The sequence below is a fragment of the Synchiropus splendidus genome, chromosome 16 (assembly GCF_027744825.2).
Source record: "Synchiropus splendidus isolate RoL2022-P1 chromosome 16, RoL_Sspl_1.0, whole genome shotgun sequence".
NCBI lineage: Eukaryota > Metazoa > Chordata > Actinopteri > Syngnathiformes > Callionymidae > Synchiropus > Synchiropus splendidus.
Genome location: NC_071349.1, coordinates 9,379,150 through 9,396,994, shown reverse-complemented (window position 1 = coordinate 9,396,994; position 17,845 = coordinate 9,379,150). Strand labels below are relative to the sequence as shown.

Here is a 17,845-nt window from a genome sequence, read left to right as displayed (position 1 = left end):
TATGGGCATGCAAATGGGAGAGAGAGGGGTGGGGGTGGAGTTGGAGGAAGACTACATCAGCCAATCAGGAGGCGGGTCAAAGCTTAGCAACGCAGACTAGTGCTGCATTCATGTCACATGCAAAGATGGTTTATATGAACTTCTTTTCTGAAAATAGAATGTAAGCAACACAGTCATTAGCAGCGTCCTTGCGTTTCCTTAATACAAAGTGCAATAAATCCAACATGATGTGAATGCAGCAGTAGACCTTTGACCGTGTGGGCTGGTTTGGCACAGATCACGATGGTTTGAAAGAGTTAAAAGTAGTGAACGGTGAATGGTAGGGACTCACACAACACACATGATAATTGTCCTTTTTTTTCCACTTTTTTTTTATCAGTAAAAACTTCAATCAGCTCTGATATTTTGCCAACACAAAGCTTCAGTACAGTTGAAATATTGTACAATGATGAGACACATTAATCTGCCCTGTTCTGCTTTACAGTACTGTGACAGACAAAGTGGATGATTTCCTTTTAATATATATATATATATATATATATATATATATATATATATATATATATATATATATATATATATATATATATACATACATATATATATATACACACATATATATAAGCACCTTAACACTGTTGTGGTAGCACCTGAATGCAACACCCTGCTTTCATGTGGTGACGATACAGAACAGGGAGCAAAATTAGCAGCTTTCATGTTATAAAATGACCTAGACAAGTTTTCCCAGATCTATTATATAATGGAGAACAGTCTTCCTTAAAGTCGTAGGGTGTGCAATGACGGCAGTAGGTGTGCAAACTATAGTAGCTCGATGGACTTGCTGATATACTAACCACCTCTACCGAAGAGGCCCCTTTGTGCGACCCCAACTCCAGTTGGATGTGTTTTATAGTCCCTTCTATTGGGTACAAAAACACACAAATAAATTAATAAAAATCAAGGGATTAACTTAGAAATTGTGTTTAATTTCATTTATTTAAGTCGGTCCAAGTCATGCCGGTTTATGGTTGGAAAAGCTAATGGGACTCACTTGACCATATCAGCTCCCCTCTTTGTTCCGTGGGCACATTTGCGCACACAGTAGTGGTTGAGGACCACTGACTAAGTGTTCAACTGTAAATCAGGATCAGAATCGTGGCTAGCTTGCTGCACTTCAAATCATTATTACACTGGTAATAATGCTGTAACTGGTATTTGTGCGCATGAGTAACTGAGGGATTCACGTTACCGATACGCTTAACATTGAGGGTGGAAGTTTTCTCAGACAAAGATCTGAGGAGCGTCACAACAAAAAGATGTGCTTCAACTCCAGAGCTGAGGTAAGCACAGCACTTCAATACCCGCTAACATCTATATCTAGAAACAAAACTCGTCCAGTCTGAGATCATCCCGGTGACATCATCACGGCCATTCAGATCAACTAAAGCAGAGCCATCTTTGATATAAATAAATAATAGACAGACAAACCGAGATACAGCAGTGGCCAGTGGCGGCTGACCAGTGAAGGCCCCACTGGTGGGAGCGGGTTTAGAATAAAATATAACCTATAAGATAGTGATTATATTTGGGGGGGAAAGTGCCCTGTTCTTCACAAAACACTGACATGAAACACTCACATGGCAACAGGATTTGAACCAATCGGCGTCCTGAAATCCAGAACCAGAGTGGAGCTCGCAGCCGCCACTGGCAGTGAGCGCGGTGCAGTCACTAGGACACGTAGGTAAGTCACCACCTAAATCATTGACTGTATATATGGTGTCAAGGCAAATTCATGTCACATTTGAAGGGGCTCATGGGAAAAGAGAGATGGTTCCTTCATTTCCAGTGGTTAAACGTCCGTTTGAATTCAGCTATGCATCGTAATAAAGTGCAACAGCAACACTGACACAATTGGGCTTCTGCTCGCTCACAAAGAGCACTGAAGAACTACGTTTCATCCTTTGATTGTCAGTTTTACATCTCATCATGGTGAGGAGTGTGACACTGTTCGCCTTGAATTCTGTTCAAAGCTGTTACCGACCATTGCCGCCAAGAGGTGCAGCCTCCAGTCTCATATACAGTCAATGACTTGAAAGCAGGGTCAGCTGATTCAATAAGACTTCGGATGTTTGAGGTCATGTTTATATTTGACGCCTTGAAGAGTTTCATGGCTTTCGTTGAGAATCATGATGGTGTTGGTCGCTTATACCCCAACACAAACATACAAATACAAAGTGTCTTCTGATCAGTTCATACAGTAGAGAAAGCCTGATGTGTATTATAGGAGAGGGAGAAGTGATATTACAGGATGGAGTTTCTATACCTACGTCGTGGATGCAGGAGAGAAAGGGGAAGAAAGAGTCTCTTTATATTTCTACATCTATAGAGGAGAAAGGGTGGATGCACAAAGCAAATGAACAGGAAAGAGGACGGTAACTACTAAGTGATATTCAATCAGAAACATGAACGTAATGATAATGATAATAATAATAATAGAATATTAATTAAGAATAATTATAATCACCAGGATAATATTAATAATATTACAGAATAAATCTCATATTTATAGATTATTTTTCTCCATTGTAATACAGTGTTCTCCTCAAAGCAGACCAATTCAGCCTCAGCTGGCTCCGATTGGCTGTTGCATATGACATCACAGCAAATGGTGACCAGGTAGACATGCATCCCTTCCTGCCCCCTCCCGTTTTCTGTCCAGACAGGAAGACCTGGCACTGCCATGGCAATCTGTAGCGAGTGACACTGAAATCTGAGGAAAGAGTGGTGCAGAGTTACGGGTGGAGTTCCCTGCTGGCGATGGCGGCTACCTGGAACGGCGGAAACGGAACGGTGGCAGAGACGTACCTGCATCATAGCCGCCCAATGACCATGACGTCCACAACTTCTCCCTTATGCAGCTCCACGTATTGCTCCGTTTTAGGCGGCAACATAAGCAGGCCGTTGGCGCTACGCATGGACATGAGCCTGCTGGACACCTGGTTACCTGCAGAGGTGACGGAGAAGAAGCTCAAAAATGTGGTCTCCCACTGACCGGTGTAGAGGGGGTAAAATACAGATCTGCTCATCAGCATCATCTACCTGTGCTTTGTGCCCAGGGCAGTGGCTCCTGGTGATGCCAGGTTAGGATACAGCGGTGATATTCCGGCCTGGGATCCAGCTTGACATCACAGGAAAGCTGCAACAAAAATTAAAACCATTTCATTTAGACAGAAACCAAGAGATAACTTTTCCCCAGATCAGTGTGCAGGTTACCCTAGCTTTAATTATTGTCGGTCTGGGGTCCAGGATGCCTTGCATCTTCCTCAAAGCAGGGATCACAAACAGATTACATGTCACCACTGCAGACACTGGGTTACCTGGAACATGCAACATCAGGTTAGACTACTGTTATCACCGAACTGCCACTCTGTTCTCATGCGGAAACACACCTGGCAGAGCAAAGATGAGTTTTCGTGCTCCATCGATGTCAACTGTGGCAAAAGTTGTGGGAAGACTGTGAAGAATATACAGGATATTACAGCAACTACCAGTCAAACATAACTATTTGGAGTATTTTGAAGAGTAAATATCGGCATAAAGATGCACATAGGTTGCAAAAGAAGTTGTTTCTGCCTCCACAATCTCACCCTGGCTTCATGAAAACTCGCCCAAAGTGGATTTGAGCATGAAGGTCAATGTCGAGCACCTGCTTCAGGTAGTCCTGGATAGGATAAAAAAAAAGCAGCAGTGAGTAGACAAGCTTGAAGAGAAAAACGAAAAGGAGTCTCCATCACCTTCTCTCCCATGGACACGCCCCCTGAAGTGATGATGACATCAGCACGACTGATTCCTTCATGGAGAGCCGACAGTAGGTCGTCGGGGCTGTAGATTAAATTCGTGACACATTAAAATGAGCGTTAAAAACAGATGTGGGGTCCATAATTGCACTCGGACGATGGATTTGCTGGATGAATACAGTTCTCTTGTCACCATTATTGAGGGTCCTTTTGCCAGGGACAGGTTTCAGTATCACAGCATAATGTGATGGTCGATGAGTGACCAGAAAGTTCCCCTCACCGGAAAAGCAGCGTTTGTAACTCTATTTCCAAGACTGAACTTTGAAAGAGCTTGTGTTATAACTGTGCTCACCTTAAAAATAACTGTTTGCAAGTTCTGATTAATGTGACAGACAAAAAAAATGAGTCACTATGAATCAAACTTTTGTTGAAACTTCTAAACTCATTTAAACTCATCTCTCATCTGAACATGTTTGCTGCTGAGTCGTACAAAACAAACAGTACATCTGATTCTCTTGTCTACACCTTACAACACGGTGTGATGAATACGGTGAATAAATAGTCAAGAGACAAACATAAACTGAATCTTTATGTACTCTAAGTTTCACCTTAAGCTATTTACTCGAGGTAGAGTCAGGTCTCACGCCACAATCCAACAGAATGTCTCTTACTTGTCTCCAACAATGCCCAAATTGATGGTGGGGTACCCATGCTCTTGGATCGTGGCCAACAAAGTGGAGCGGTTGGAGTCCCGGATCTTCCCAGGGTGGAGGTCGTCCTCTGGATTCAGCAGCTAAAAATAGACGCGTAAAGAGACAGTGAGGCTCTCGCTGAGACTCGTTTATCAAACTTGTGTGGAGACAGGTGAACATTCATGCGAAAAATCCTCTCATGCCTGACTCCCCCTGTGATTTGCTGAATTTGTATATGTCAACACCAATGAATGCTTTTGAATAATCCTGGGTGAAACATTAATGTTGCCGACAACAAGATCTTTCTCTGACATCTTAAAGAATCCTTTACAACCAGTGCAAATTTACCTCATTTCCAGTGGACATAACAGCCACAACGGGGAACTTGTGCACGCTCACTTCAGTCACCCCCACTGTGGCAAGCAGACCGATCTCTGATGGACCCATGTGTGTACCTTTGGCCAGCACACACTCTCCTCGCCGGATGTCATGACCAATCGGTCTGCAAAGGTCCACACAGAGACATCATAACTCTTCTGCTCACGTCATGGTGTGATGCTTTAGATGCATGAAAGGGTGTAGTACCGGATGTCCTGACCGGGTCGGGCCTGGACCATAATCCTAACTTCCAACTCTTCTGTTCCCTGAAAGACAGCGGACATCAAGACCAACTGCGGACACAAAACGTGGAAAGTTGAACTTACATCTTCAGACTCCCTCAGTAGTTCAGTATCTTCCACCTGGACCACAGCATCTGCTCCACATGGGATTGGAGCACCAGTGGTAACCCTCATCACTTGACCCGGCATTACAGTGTGAGTAGGCTGCACAGAAACCAGATGCGCACATTCATATATCGTGAGATATTTCCTGAGAGAGAGAACATTTTGTGTGTGTATTTTTGTTAAGCACGAAGTCATCCTCTTCCTGAGGCAGCTATTAAATCCATAGCAACTATTAACTAAGATTGTAATATTACAATTTGAATTGTACCTTTCATTTTGAGCATGTCAACACCACATTCAGGCCTAGCATGTGTGCTTCAACGTTTTCAGTCACATACAATAATCTCATGTGGACCAAGATTAAGATCTGAACATTACTTCATTTTACCAGGCAAATATATTTGCACTAAGCTCTAGCACTTTTGTCTCCATGAATATGAGTGATTTAAAGTGATATAAATACATTTTAACTTTTATATTTAATTACAAACTACTGGCTAAACAAGAATAACACTTAATTCTGTCTAAATTTACGGGTTGACTACTAAAAAGCTGACCTGCTGTCCAGCCTGTGACTCTCCCATAATGAAACGATCCCCTGGACCATCAGCAGCTGCAAAAAAAATAATAATAATGAATGAAAATTTTAAAAAAATTATAAAAAAAAGTAAAAAGTTGTAGACAAGATCCCTCCCTACCCGATAATTTACATGACAAAAACAAGTGCTATAATTATTTACTTGTCACTGAACTCACCTCGTACAGCATAACCGTCTTTGACCGAGGCAGGAAATGGAGGAAGGTTGTCTTTGGCATAGATGTCCTGAGCAAGCACTCGACCTAAACCGTCTAAGAGGGAAGCAAACAAGTTCAACTGTACAGCTACGATGCAAAGCAACATTAACTGGCAAATACCAGCAACAGCACTATTAACCAGGTATTGCTTAACCATCAGAAACAATGAGACATGAACTTCCTGCATGACCAATATGAGTTTGCCGACTTTAGTGCGTACACCAGGAGCCACAACTGTTGTGATGGGATGTGAAGTATATACACGCACGTACGCACACGCATGCACACTGGCATTTCAGGACCAACCTCTGTAGTTAATGACTTCGATCCCTAGAATAGGTGTCATCTCCAGGACAGTAATGAAGGCCTTGTCCATTGAGGTCAAAGGAAACGGTGACATGCGGTGACGACGGGCCACCTTGCTGATGTCCACTGCACTGTGGCCTGCACACAGACAACAACAGCACCAGTTAGTGGCAAAAACAGACTGCAGTTCAAAGATTTTTTTTTTCTGTTTTTGCATGAAGGCTGTGATTGAACACTACGTACTGGCTCTGAGGATGTTCTCGTTGCTGCCGCACCGTGACTGGACCTGCAGGGAAGAGTATAGATTTGTTGGAAGAGAGGAGCTGGCTACAGGGCAACAAAGCAAGATTGAACACTCAAAATTGATACGCAGATTCCGTTGATCCAGGACAAGGACACAACAGTCACAAACTTAACAGAGACAATTAAGCAGCTCTTAGGCAGGTAGATGGCTATCAACATGAAAAGATGGGAAGATGAGAAGAATTCTGACTGGATTGTGAAACACACAACACAGGTGAGACTTTCTCTTCAGTTAAGGTAGTAGCTGTCATTGGAGTGTGTATCATCTACATTCATGTATGTGCGCTCAGCCAATCCCCACTGGATGCGACTCAAAAATATACCACAAGTATGGTGAAACTATGCTAGAAGCATAGAAACTGTAAATTTAAGACCAAATATTAGTTTTTATATGTAACCTCAGAGCAGTATCCGGCGTTATTCAACCAAAGGATGAACTATGATTTAAAAGTGAGGAAAAACTGTATTTTTTGGAGGTTATTTAACAAACACATATCGAATATTGTATCATATAAATATGTTTTCTACCCTAGTTTATGACTGCCCAGACAGGAGCTCAAGCATTACACTCCTCAGCTAATCGATTTGCAGTTAAATCAATGCATTTCATTTTGTCATGATGCCCATCGCTACCCTTGAGCAAGTGAAAGACTGAAACAAAAGCTACAGCCATGAAGGAAGTCCTGCGGTTGCACAGGTCTAACGTAAGCAAGGGTTCGAGAAAGCGAAGAGGCAGGCCAAATGTGTTATTGTGTTCGTGAGGATGCATGCGTGTAAGTTTGGGTATACCTTGGGTGTTGGGCATGAAGCGGTGGAAAGGCGGGAGGTCGCCTGTGTTGCCCGCGGAGACTCAGACGGTGTGGAGCTTAAAGACGCAGAATCCCGAGGAAGCACCTGAACGCCCCGAGAAATGATTGAGTCCGGGATCTACACGCACACACACATACACACACACACAAACACAACACAACACACACTTAATGATTATATTCTGCTAACGTCTGTGACTGGAACCTCGACAGCAGTAGAAACTAGGAAGACGCCCATTCACTTTCCCAAATCCTTCCCGTAGCATCCTTGTCTTATCTTCATAATCGAGCTGATAATATAAATTTGTAATGAATGAGTTATACACCAAAATGAACCCTGAAACACAAGGGGGGTCCATCAATGCCACGGAGTTCTCGCTTATTCCCTTTCCTCGGGTGCCTTCACTACATAACCCAATTTAGATATCTCTAAAATGGATCTACAGTCAAATATGTGACGCATTCCATAAATAATTCCTGAGTCTGGTGTCCATTGCTGCTCTGTTTATTAGAATGCGTAGAGAAGTTGGAGTTGCGAGCAAGGTTCATCTGGTCAGTGCTTATCTCATAAGGGGAAAACATTCAAAATGAAATCCTTAATGAGTCTAAAAAGCTGTGATAGACGGCTGCACTGCGTTTGGGGCCATATTCTTGGTGATTATCTAAACTGGAGCAGAGCAATATGGACAAATCTTCTTTTTTTTGGATCCCAATGGAGTGGTGTAGTCAGTTTCTTTCAGGAAAATGGCATCAAGATCTCAATCTGTTCGTTATAGTGGTGATCTTTTTGTTGAACACAAAAACTTCACCGGCAAATGGATTTAATAAAAACCACACCCAACTCTTTTTGAGATTTTGACTGAATACGAATTAAAAAGCAATAGCATAAAAGCGGAACAAACTCATAATGTGACACTTAACAATCACACAGAGCAAGAATTTAAGTTCCTAAACATACACACAGGTGAGAAGGTGAGTTTGGGCTCATGTGAATATAGACATAAATGGAAGACTAGAGCCTTATATATCTCTAGAACTGGACAAGCGTTGAACATGAATGATGTCAGCAGGGGCAACTAAATAGGCTAGGAGACTTGTGTATATGGCTGTGGGATTCTGATATTTCGGTTCAGGTCTCAGCTGAAATGCCAAATTTAATCTTAAAAACTACGCTACTTACAGCACCTTCTTCCTGTTCAATTCTTGTTTAATGAAACAGCAGATTCAGGACAAAGTAGCGGTAGAGTTGTTTAGCATTCTTTCACTTGCCCACTTATTTCACAATCCTATCTGACTGCATAAAAAAAGTGAAACAATCCTTTGTTTGTGATCAGCTAAATCAGACCTGTATCTCCAGAGAGCGAGGTCCAGTCCTCTAGAGCTGGAGAAGACTCTCACTGCAGTGTCTGTCTAGTTCAATTGTTAGGGAACCCATACAAACACTAGCTCTAATATTGTCTTCAATGTTGCACTCTGACTAACTGATCCACACTCATCTGCACAACAGTAAAAAACCCAACCAGCATCCAAAACAACCCATCCTGCAACTCAAGTTCAAATGAAGGACACTTTGACATCACGAAGAACTGATGAGAAGAGGAGAGGTGAAGAAAGTGGCATGTGAGATACTCACCTGCGGCTCATGTGTACAGGAGCAGGTGAAATGGGAGGGAGGGGCAGGTGTGTTGCCAGGCAGGTAGGGAGCTCCCTTGGCCATGACCACAGCATGGCTCGTCTGATGGACACATGCAGGACAGACAATCACACACAGACAAACAAGTTGGAATGGACAGACTGGCCGATGGCGTGAGATGGTGATGGCAACATAAATACACAGTGAAGCGGTGATGTCACACAGGCAAATTATTTTTTCCGCGTTCTCTTCCCCCCTCACACACAAAAATGAACACAGGCCAAAACAAAATGTCACTTGAGTTATTCAAAATCTCAGTACATCATTTCCAGTAACCATTGAAAGCAGTCTTAAATGGTGAACAAGCAGAAGGGAAGAATGACTAAGTCAACATTCAAATGAGCACCATTTTCTAGCTTTCCCTTGATCTGAGCTTCAGTTGTTCAACACACTAACTATAGCAATGTTATACACACATTAAAGAGAGGCAGCTATGCTTCATATTTTCAAAACTATAACTCAGGAAAAGAGAAAATAGCAAAGTAGTTAAGACTTCATCTGAACTTTTCACTCATCTTTCGAACACTGGAACTTTACTTCAGAGAGGGACGATTCGGGCAGAAAATAAAAAGTAAAAGTAAAATGCAAAAATGTTAAATTCTTGCACCACGAGAAGTTAAAAGTTTTTCACGGTCCTTGAAGACAGAGATGGCGCAAGACTTGCAGCATTCCAACTGTTTGACATTGTACCAATCATCTGAGTAATTCAGCTAATGAGATGTGTGTGTGTATGTGTAGCTGTACTTTTTTCAGCTCAAATTCTACAAGTTTTGAAATGATGTATGTTTATTTCTTTTCATTTTTCATCCATAATTGGAATTTGAGTTGAATAATAGGTGCTCATTTAAGAGAGACCTTAAGGGTATGACGCCATCTAAGGGGGACACCTGACAACTAGCAGAATATTGTAGAACCCATATTTGGTCTCATTTTCCTCCACCGTGTCGTGTGATAAAGCAGTGGTCACGGTTACCTTTGCAGCAATGGCCGCCGCGGTGATGTGGGAGGAGCCATGCTGGTGGTGATGGTGGTGATGGTGGTTGTGAGCATGGCGGCCTCTCCTCCTCTCCACCTCTAACTCCTCCTCATCGTCTTCCTCCTCACACTGGGTGCCACGCTCCATGGTGTGCATGTTGGCGTAGGTGTTGTTGGTCACCAACGGGGAGGGCAGCTGCTCCAGAGCAGCATGCGTGGACTTGATCCTGACCGTGGCATCGCGCAGCAGGTCGATGGCATGAGGCAGAGCAGGGAGGATGAACTGGAAACACTCCTGAGGAGAGACAATACAATTTTGTACAAGGTGTGTCGATAAAACAGACTGAAAAGTGGATGGGGTCTTACCTGCGATCCTTTCTTGCTGCCGGGCAAGTTGATGATAAGAGTTTTACCACGGATTCCACACACAGGCCTGGAATGACAAGAGAAACCCATGTATAACCACAAGTCAGTGTTCACTTTACACACTTATAATCAAAGTTCTATAACAGAAATCATACTATATCATATAAATGAATATAAACCAATAACCTCCCACCATTTGTAACACCATCACAGTCCCTATGGAAGTAGTTCTCTCTGAAAACCTCACCTGGACAGCATGCCCAGAGGCGTCACATTGAGGGATCCCATCAGCATGGCCAGAGCCATTCCAGGTGCCTCTCTCTCGATGACTTCTCTGGTGGCCTGAGACACAAATATCATTTCAGAAATTACACTTTCTTGATGAGTAGATTTGAAATTTTGACAATTTATGATTGTTTTCTGACCACTTATTTGGAGACCTTTAATCCAAATCAGTTTATGACTGCATTAAACAGCTCTCCATCCGTCTACGTCTTACATTGCTGTTGTGTCTAACTAGGCTGGAAAGTTAAAGCCAACGCTTCAGCACTGAACTGTGTTAAGATTCTCATTATTAAGGTCAGTGACAGGAGGCCTAGTATCGGTGAAATCTAAAAACTCCTCCCATTTGGTCAAAGGTTTTCCTGATATTTCACCAATACAAGGGCACAAACACATGAACACAAGATGGCTCTTCCTTCATCAATGTGGCAGAGAAGTGGCATTATAGTGACATAATTAGACGCAGGAGTGACCAGCTCTATTTTTAGTCATGGTCATCCTCAAGAGTGCGACCGAATGATCAGTGGAGCACTCCAGATAATGATTGAAATTGTGTGTGGGTGAAGTTCTCAGACAAAACTGTTAGAAAACAACGGCTTCCGAGTGGCAACAACAGACAAATTCCTGGCTATGAAGAGCAACAGTCAAACATTGGAACATACACGCAAGTCAGAAGGTTTGGAAATGAATCATTGGCCTTTTAAGGTTTAATACACCGATCAAAGCATAAACGTACACCAAAATATCAGCTTTCAAACTGAAACCTGAAATTCTGAAAACAATAAGGAGATTTGAAGTGGTCCATTTTTTTAAAAAGTGCTAACCCATTTTGCATGGTGGCAAACAAACTTGACCTACTATCGAGGCGTTCTGAAATGTACTGCATCAGGAAATCCCTGTTACCACTAAAAAACAAGACCCTTCAACATTAATAATTCAGAGGCCGTATGAGAGAGAGGACGAGAGTGTGCGTGTTAGATATAGAGAGAAAGGTGCACATGACGTGACAGAACACTTACAGTTAGGCCTGAATCATCCTGCAGGCCCTCAGTAGTGAAGTGCACTTTTGTTTTGCTGGGCAACGCATTACAGTACACACACTCGAGTCTGGATATGCTTCTATAATGTCCCCCGGCCCTAATATGTAGACAGCTACAGTGATTGCCTGCCACTTGAATTCATTGCAGCACATGTCAATTTGACAGGGCATTTACAATATTTAACAACAGGCTACTTTGGAGAGTCACTCAATGTATAAAAATGAATTAAGAGCAGTCAGCACCAGCTTGATATTCTATTGCATTCTATTGACAGCAACACAAATATCGCAGAAGTCCACACTAAACTACCGAGACAGAAGATCGGATGTCACCTCAGCATTCCACTATAGAAAACTAAGACAGTGGCAGTGCAGAAATATACTACTTTTGATCCAAATTCAACTTGGATGACACATTCTAAATATCTATAACAACATTACAAGCTCACATGTAGTATTTTATTGTCTATTTAAAATATTTTGAAGAGCACGTTGCACGTTTTTACCTCAGGTGTAACATCTCGGGGTGCAAATCCAGTTCCTCCAGTGGTAAGAATAAGATTCAGTTCCTGCTCATCACACCACTCCAGAAGGGTTTCCTGTAAAGAAAACACATTGACACGAGTAAATCCACAGCACGAACCTCTTCAAACAGATGGACAGTATCTAATGCAGCCAATTGGATTTTGGAGGCCAAAAAAAATTCGACTACCCCTTTTCAATCATCTGCTTGAGAAGTTGAGAACCTCATTTTTTCACCCTTCAAAGTATGAAATTTTGGGTGAAATTTTGACACATTTATTGTGTTTAATAACAGGCTAAGACATCAGACCTTCATCTAAAGAGAATACATCACTCAAACATAGACTTCATAGGTTGTGACACGTTCAATTTTGACAGCCAATAGAGTACGAAATATGAATTCCGTGAAAATGCATAGGGGAAGCCTGCGTGTTTGGCTTTTGAGTGAAAGTGGGTTCAAAGAATCATCACCAGTAGAGGCACTTTCAAACAAAACATCAATTCTTTGATCCTTGGTTTGTATCATTTGATGCACCTCTATATTTCCTTGAAATACTGTTGTATTCCTCATGATGTAATTCAGCACAACAATGATCAAAATATTTAGCTTTCAATGTTTCCAGGTGAGTGTTCAAGAGATGTCGGCAACATAAATCCAGACAACTTAAAGGTCACGTACCTTGATTTCATCAATCTCATCTGGAACGATCTTGTAAGCCGAGATGACTCCACCGAGCCTAGAGGGCGTGAACAAGCCAGTTTAACATCAGGACTGCTTTTCTGTCAGCACCAGACACTTGGGTAGACTCACAGTGACGGGTCATGGACTAGATCCTTCAGGTTGACCCCACTCCGGTCCTCAGCCAAGTTCTTGAAACAGCTATCACTGACTGAAAAAGACAGAAATTGGAACTCTCTTTGAACAAATACCAGACTAGGTTAGATGTCCTTATTAGTAATAATATTCAGTTATTTATATGAAGCGCAGAATAAAAGATCATAAATGCCGTCTCTGAAGACCAGAGTGAAGCTTTTAAAGCGGCCCTAGTGGGTTTTATTTTTTCATCTGGCCTCACATATTCATATAGTAGCTTCACATCAAAACAAAATGTTTAATATTGTATTTACCAAGTTATACTCAGCTTAAGCACACACAAAATGGCCGATGCGTCATGCCAATGACTCTTTTCTGCTTTCAACTGATCAAAAATATCAATCAATCATCATTCAAAGTGCTGTAAACACACCTTGTTGTTGAGACAATAGTGACCGCCTTCCAACTCGTGACAACATGATGTCACACTAACTCTTAAATGAGAACCTGATTTTAGGAGCACTGTCTTTCTGTGGAGATGTTCTCCTCATCCCTCAGTTCATGGTTTGTCCTCATTCATGATGAGGTTTTCGAATGAGGCAAAATCACGTGTTCACAACAGCGACAGCAGCTTTAGAGGAAGATGAGTCTTGTTGGAAAAAGCTCCAAAGCTTGCAAAGTGAAACGCTGGCTGCATCGGGAGAGCTGGGTGTAGCTTGGAGAACAAACCTCCTCTCATCTCAACCTGTCTTAAGGACAGACAAACACAACTCCCTCTTCGTCACTGTGAAAAATACACTTACAAAGATGTTGCTCCGTGAAGTTTGTCGGCAGAGCTGGAGTAAGTTAAGATGATGTCTTAAAAGGGGCCCCTTAACCCTCTTTCACTGGGTTCTCACACCAGTAATAACCTCCGTAACTAGTGAACTTGGCAATTACAGAAGTAAATATTGAACAAGATAACGCCACATTTACTTAATATGTAGTTTGGGTGTGACTGTGGGCCATAATCAAATAACATTTAAGACTTAAGAAACACTTTTAATTAGACATATTTATTACATTTGCTAAAGATGAAGCATGATAGCTTTGTTCTATCTCTATTTTTTGATCGACGGCGATCCATTGTAATAGAAGAAGACCTCAGTAAAAAAAAAGTGTGCTAAATAAACTAATATTGTATTTACAGTTTTTCATTAAAAGTTTATGAATTTTCCTGGAGAACTGTTGCTGCTTTACAATATTCTGAGAGGCATGCAATGAAACCAGTTATTCGATTAGAAATGTATTTTATTATTATATGTCGTTACATTGTAATACATTGATTTCAAACAGAAGCGATAGTCATGATGTCATCTCTCCTCAGTAGGCTGAGACTATGGGACCATTGTGACCCAAAACATCCAAACTTACCTTTTTATTAAAGAAGGACACACACCACATTTTCAGCAATTTAAATTCAAATCCAAAGTTTCTAAATCACATTTTGCACTGTAGAACAATGCCAACGTACAACAGTATAATTGACAATATAGAACATATGCCGACGATCAAAATAGTGGTAGCTTGCAGCCTTACTCTCTACCCAGCTGGGAGGGAAGCATGGGTCAGGCCCAGAACCAGATGATGAGAGTTAAACCCACGAATCACAGCAGTCTGACTTGGTATATTTGACAAGGGAAGCCCAGAAGTCCCTGATGTAACTGCTGTCCTCCCCCAACCATCAACCCAATCTCACATCAGTGAGCAAACTGCCGTCTCTGGCACAAAAATAGGCGACACCAAAGAGCCCAGAGACGGAATAAGAAACGCATCTGGTGTGTCCTCCGACGGTGATCAACAATAGAAGGCGCATGCATGTCAATTGTAATACATAGCAGCGAACATCACGAGTGCGTTTGAGGAACGTGTGCGAACATGTGACATGGGGGTTGTGGTCCTCAGCTGGGTCTAGTTAGCTGCTGTTAGCTGACATCTCCTCACAGCTCCTGGCTCTCTCTGGACCAGGTCCGTGCAACCTCCGCAGGGAGGATGTGCTCCTAGAGCGATGGGCAGCGTCCCCGTCCTCCCCTTTCCCCCCTGCACGACTCGAGGCCGAGCATCAGCCGAGCTCACTAAAAGACAGCTAAAACATTCCGCAACACACATTTCACAGACCACCATTTGCTGCAACTCGGTCGAGCAAATACCAACGTGGTGCCTGAAGGCAACACCAAAATAAAAGCAGGAGGACGTGAGAACGTCTTTTTGCAGGAGACATATCGTATCTGCAAAGGTACATGAATAATGCAGCTCATGTAGACGCTCAAAATATAACGTCAAGTTGGCAGCACATACCGGGGAAAATGGGATCAGACCTTCAAAATAAAAGCCGGCCCTATCCACTGCATCGCTTGTACGCCTTAATTTTGAAGAAACTCGCCAGATGTTCTCCTCACTGGTGTCCCCCTTAGTGAAAAACCCGTGCCTGACGTGTATTAATATAATGTAATTGCACGTCCAAAAGACGTGGTCGTGCATCTTATAGCGTTCAGACGCGCGGTTTTGACTCGCACCTGTGCGGACGGTCCAGCAGCGCGCGGCTATCGGAGACCTGTGACCGGTTAGCAGGCTGGCTAAAGACGGCTAGCTGAGCAGCGAAGGCTGCTGGTATCGTGACAGCGACCCGTCCGTGCATCCCGACCGCTTCACGACACACTGCTCAGCCGCACATGCGATCTCGTTTATGGACGTTTACCTGTTAGGATCCCCACTCGAGTCTGATGGTCGTGGTTGGTGAGCACCATCCCGTCCGTCGCCATGTTTACAACTCCTGTCTGCACTGTGACGGCGCGCGCGCGCGCACCTCTGGAGGACGCGTTTATGTGCGCGCCGGCGCGCGTGTGTGTGATTGAACGTTCTTGAGGCAATGCTATTGGTTCAGTGTCTTCAAGGACACCCTAGAAGTCCCTGCAGGAGGTTTGCGAAGCCGCGTCCTGGTTAGACGCCATCTATCTTTCGTCGCGTCATTTTTACTCTGATATTTCAACTGTTGATGGAGGCCGCCACAATACGTGGATTCACCATTGTGACAAATGCTGCCTTGCCCAGTGACTCACTGCTGGAGCAGCCTGGTTTTGCACCGGTCAGTTTCATAGTCAGCGTCTTGTCAAACACTGACGTTGCTGTTGGCCAGATTGATGATGTCATATGACTGAGATGAGGACTGAGTGACAGATCAATGAGACACAGTTTCACGCCGTGATAGAATGTCTTCCCTCCAACAATTTGAAACTACAGTGAGTCAGCTCATGACGCAGGGCCTAGAGCTACATGTGGCTCTTTGCCTGCATTTATGTGGCCCTCATGTGGTCAGAGGTCAAGGAGATATTGCACTTTTTTGATCAGTCATAAGTAATTCAATTCTAAACGTAACCCATGTGCAGTGCTCATTTTAAGAGTATTTCTTGTCATTAAAAATCAATACATGAAATATACAGTGGAACCTCGGTTCTCAACCACAATCCGTTCAAAATCTGAATCGATTTTTCCCATCACAATGAATGGAAAAAGAAATAATGTGTTCCAAGCCTTAAAACAGGCTTTTGTAGGAGTGAATGTAGAGTGTGTGCTGCAGGTGCGCTGTTCCTCTATGTGTGTGGCCGCTGCATGTGGGAGGGGTTGCCGAGTGAGTGACGTCTCTCCAGAAGTGAAGAGGTGCCCGGTGCGTGTCCAGCTCTGAATGTGCGCTTCTGTGCAGTTTGGCTGTGACAAAGTCATAAACCAAGTCACGCTCTGTCCCAGACTCGCCTCATCCCTGTCCCAGCTCCAGCCCACAACAGGACATCAAACCCTGGAGTGGAGGTGTGGAGAGCGAGCACCTCCCCTGTGACACTCTACCACGGTCCAGTGCGGAGACAGGAAAGGTTTTACACCTCAATATGAATAGAAAACAGTCAGTAAATGTAGTTAACGGGACACGTCTGCATACAGAGGCTGCGTTATACACAATAACAAAGCGCGTTGTGGGTCAGCTGATCGGTCCGCGCACGTTATGTTTTTTCCAGCTTTTTTCGGGGACATTTGAGTTCCGGATTTTCATTCGAAATCCAAAGCAAAAAAATCTAGAAATTTTTGTTCGAACTTTTGTTCGAAATTCTGAGACGTTCGAAATCCAAGGCACCACTGTATTGGAAAAATACCTTTATCATTATTCACATGTTTACCCATAGTTCTGTTACCAATATATTCACCATTCAAATTATCTTCCAGTATTTCTGATCCATATTGACAATAAAATAAAACTGAAAAAAATGTACGATTAAATCTTTGTTTTAACTAATTTTAAAATTATTTGGTGAAAAGGTTTTTGACATTTCTCTTTTGGCATTCACAATAGTTTCAGTATATAATGTGTGTGTGTGACTACCTATAGTCTTTAAGGACTTCTCCAGAGAGGTCCAACTGATGGTCAACCTTTGGTTGAGCCAGTCTCCACTCCAGTTTAAGAATATTTTCTATGTATATTTTTATCTATGTATGTATCCCTACTTCCAGGAAAATGTTTCTGAAGAAGGGTTTGCCACTGCTTCGGAGAAATAGAACTTGGTTCTCTCCTCCCACCTTCCACACTACTCATCTCCCTCGAGAACTCTGTCTATTATTTTTAACGTTTCACCGAAATAAGAGATCTAGTATCTCAATACAGCAAGATCACATTCTTGTTTTTCACACGCTGAGTCATCATT

At 42.8% G+C, this 17,845-nt stretch overlaps 1 protein-coding gene across 4 annotated transcripts; it reads right to left on the bottom strand.

Moving 5' to 3' along the window:
* Nucleotides 1–594: 594 nt before the first annotated feature.
* Nucleotides 595–15,944, bottom strand: gphna (gephyrin a). Of its 4 annotated transcripts, XM_053845568.1 has the most exons (24): nucleotides 15,856–15,944; nucleotides 13,116–13,194; nucleotides 12,984–13,041; nucleotides 12,289–12,381; nucleotides 10,709–10,803; nucleotides 10,462–10,528; nucleotides 10,094–10,390; nucleotides 9,061–9,162; nucleotides 7,408–7,545; nucleotides 6,559–6,601; nucleotides 6,316–6,453; nucleotides 5,971–6,063; nucleotides 5,772–5,827; nucleotides 5,194–5,313; nucleotides 5,075–5,133; nucleotides 4,838–4,991; nucleotides 4,469–4,590; nucleotides 3,795–3,882; nucleotides 3,648–3,721; nucleotides 3,450–3,514; nucleotides 3,274–3,377; nucleotides 3,100–3,196; nucleotides 2,866–3,004; nucleotides 595–2,770 (listed from the first exon to the last, which is right to left on the bottom strand). In XM_053845568.1, the coding sequence occupies exons 1-23, from the start codon at nucleotides 15,917–15,919 to the stop codon at nucleotides 2,871–2,873; spliced, it is 2,340 nt and encodes a 779-aa protein (XP_053701543.1). In that variant the 5' UTR covers nucleotides 15,920–15,944; the 3' UTR covers nucleotides 595–2,770; nucleotides 2,866–2,870. The 4 variants fall into 4 exon arrangements, with proteins under 4 accessions (XP_053701543.1, XP_053701542.1, XP_053701544.1 ...); XM_053845567.1 differs by having other exon boundaries at nucleotides 5,075–5,313; XM_053845569.1 differs by lacking the exon at nucleotides 9,061–9,162.
* Between the last annotated feature and the right edge of the window lie 1,901 nt (nucleotides 15,945–17,845).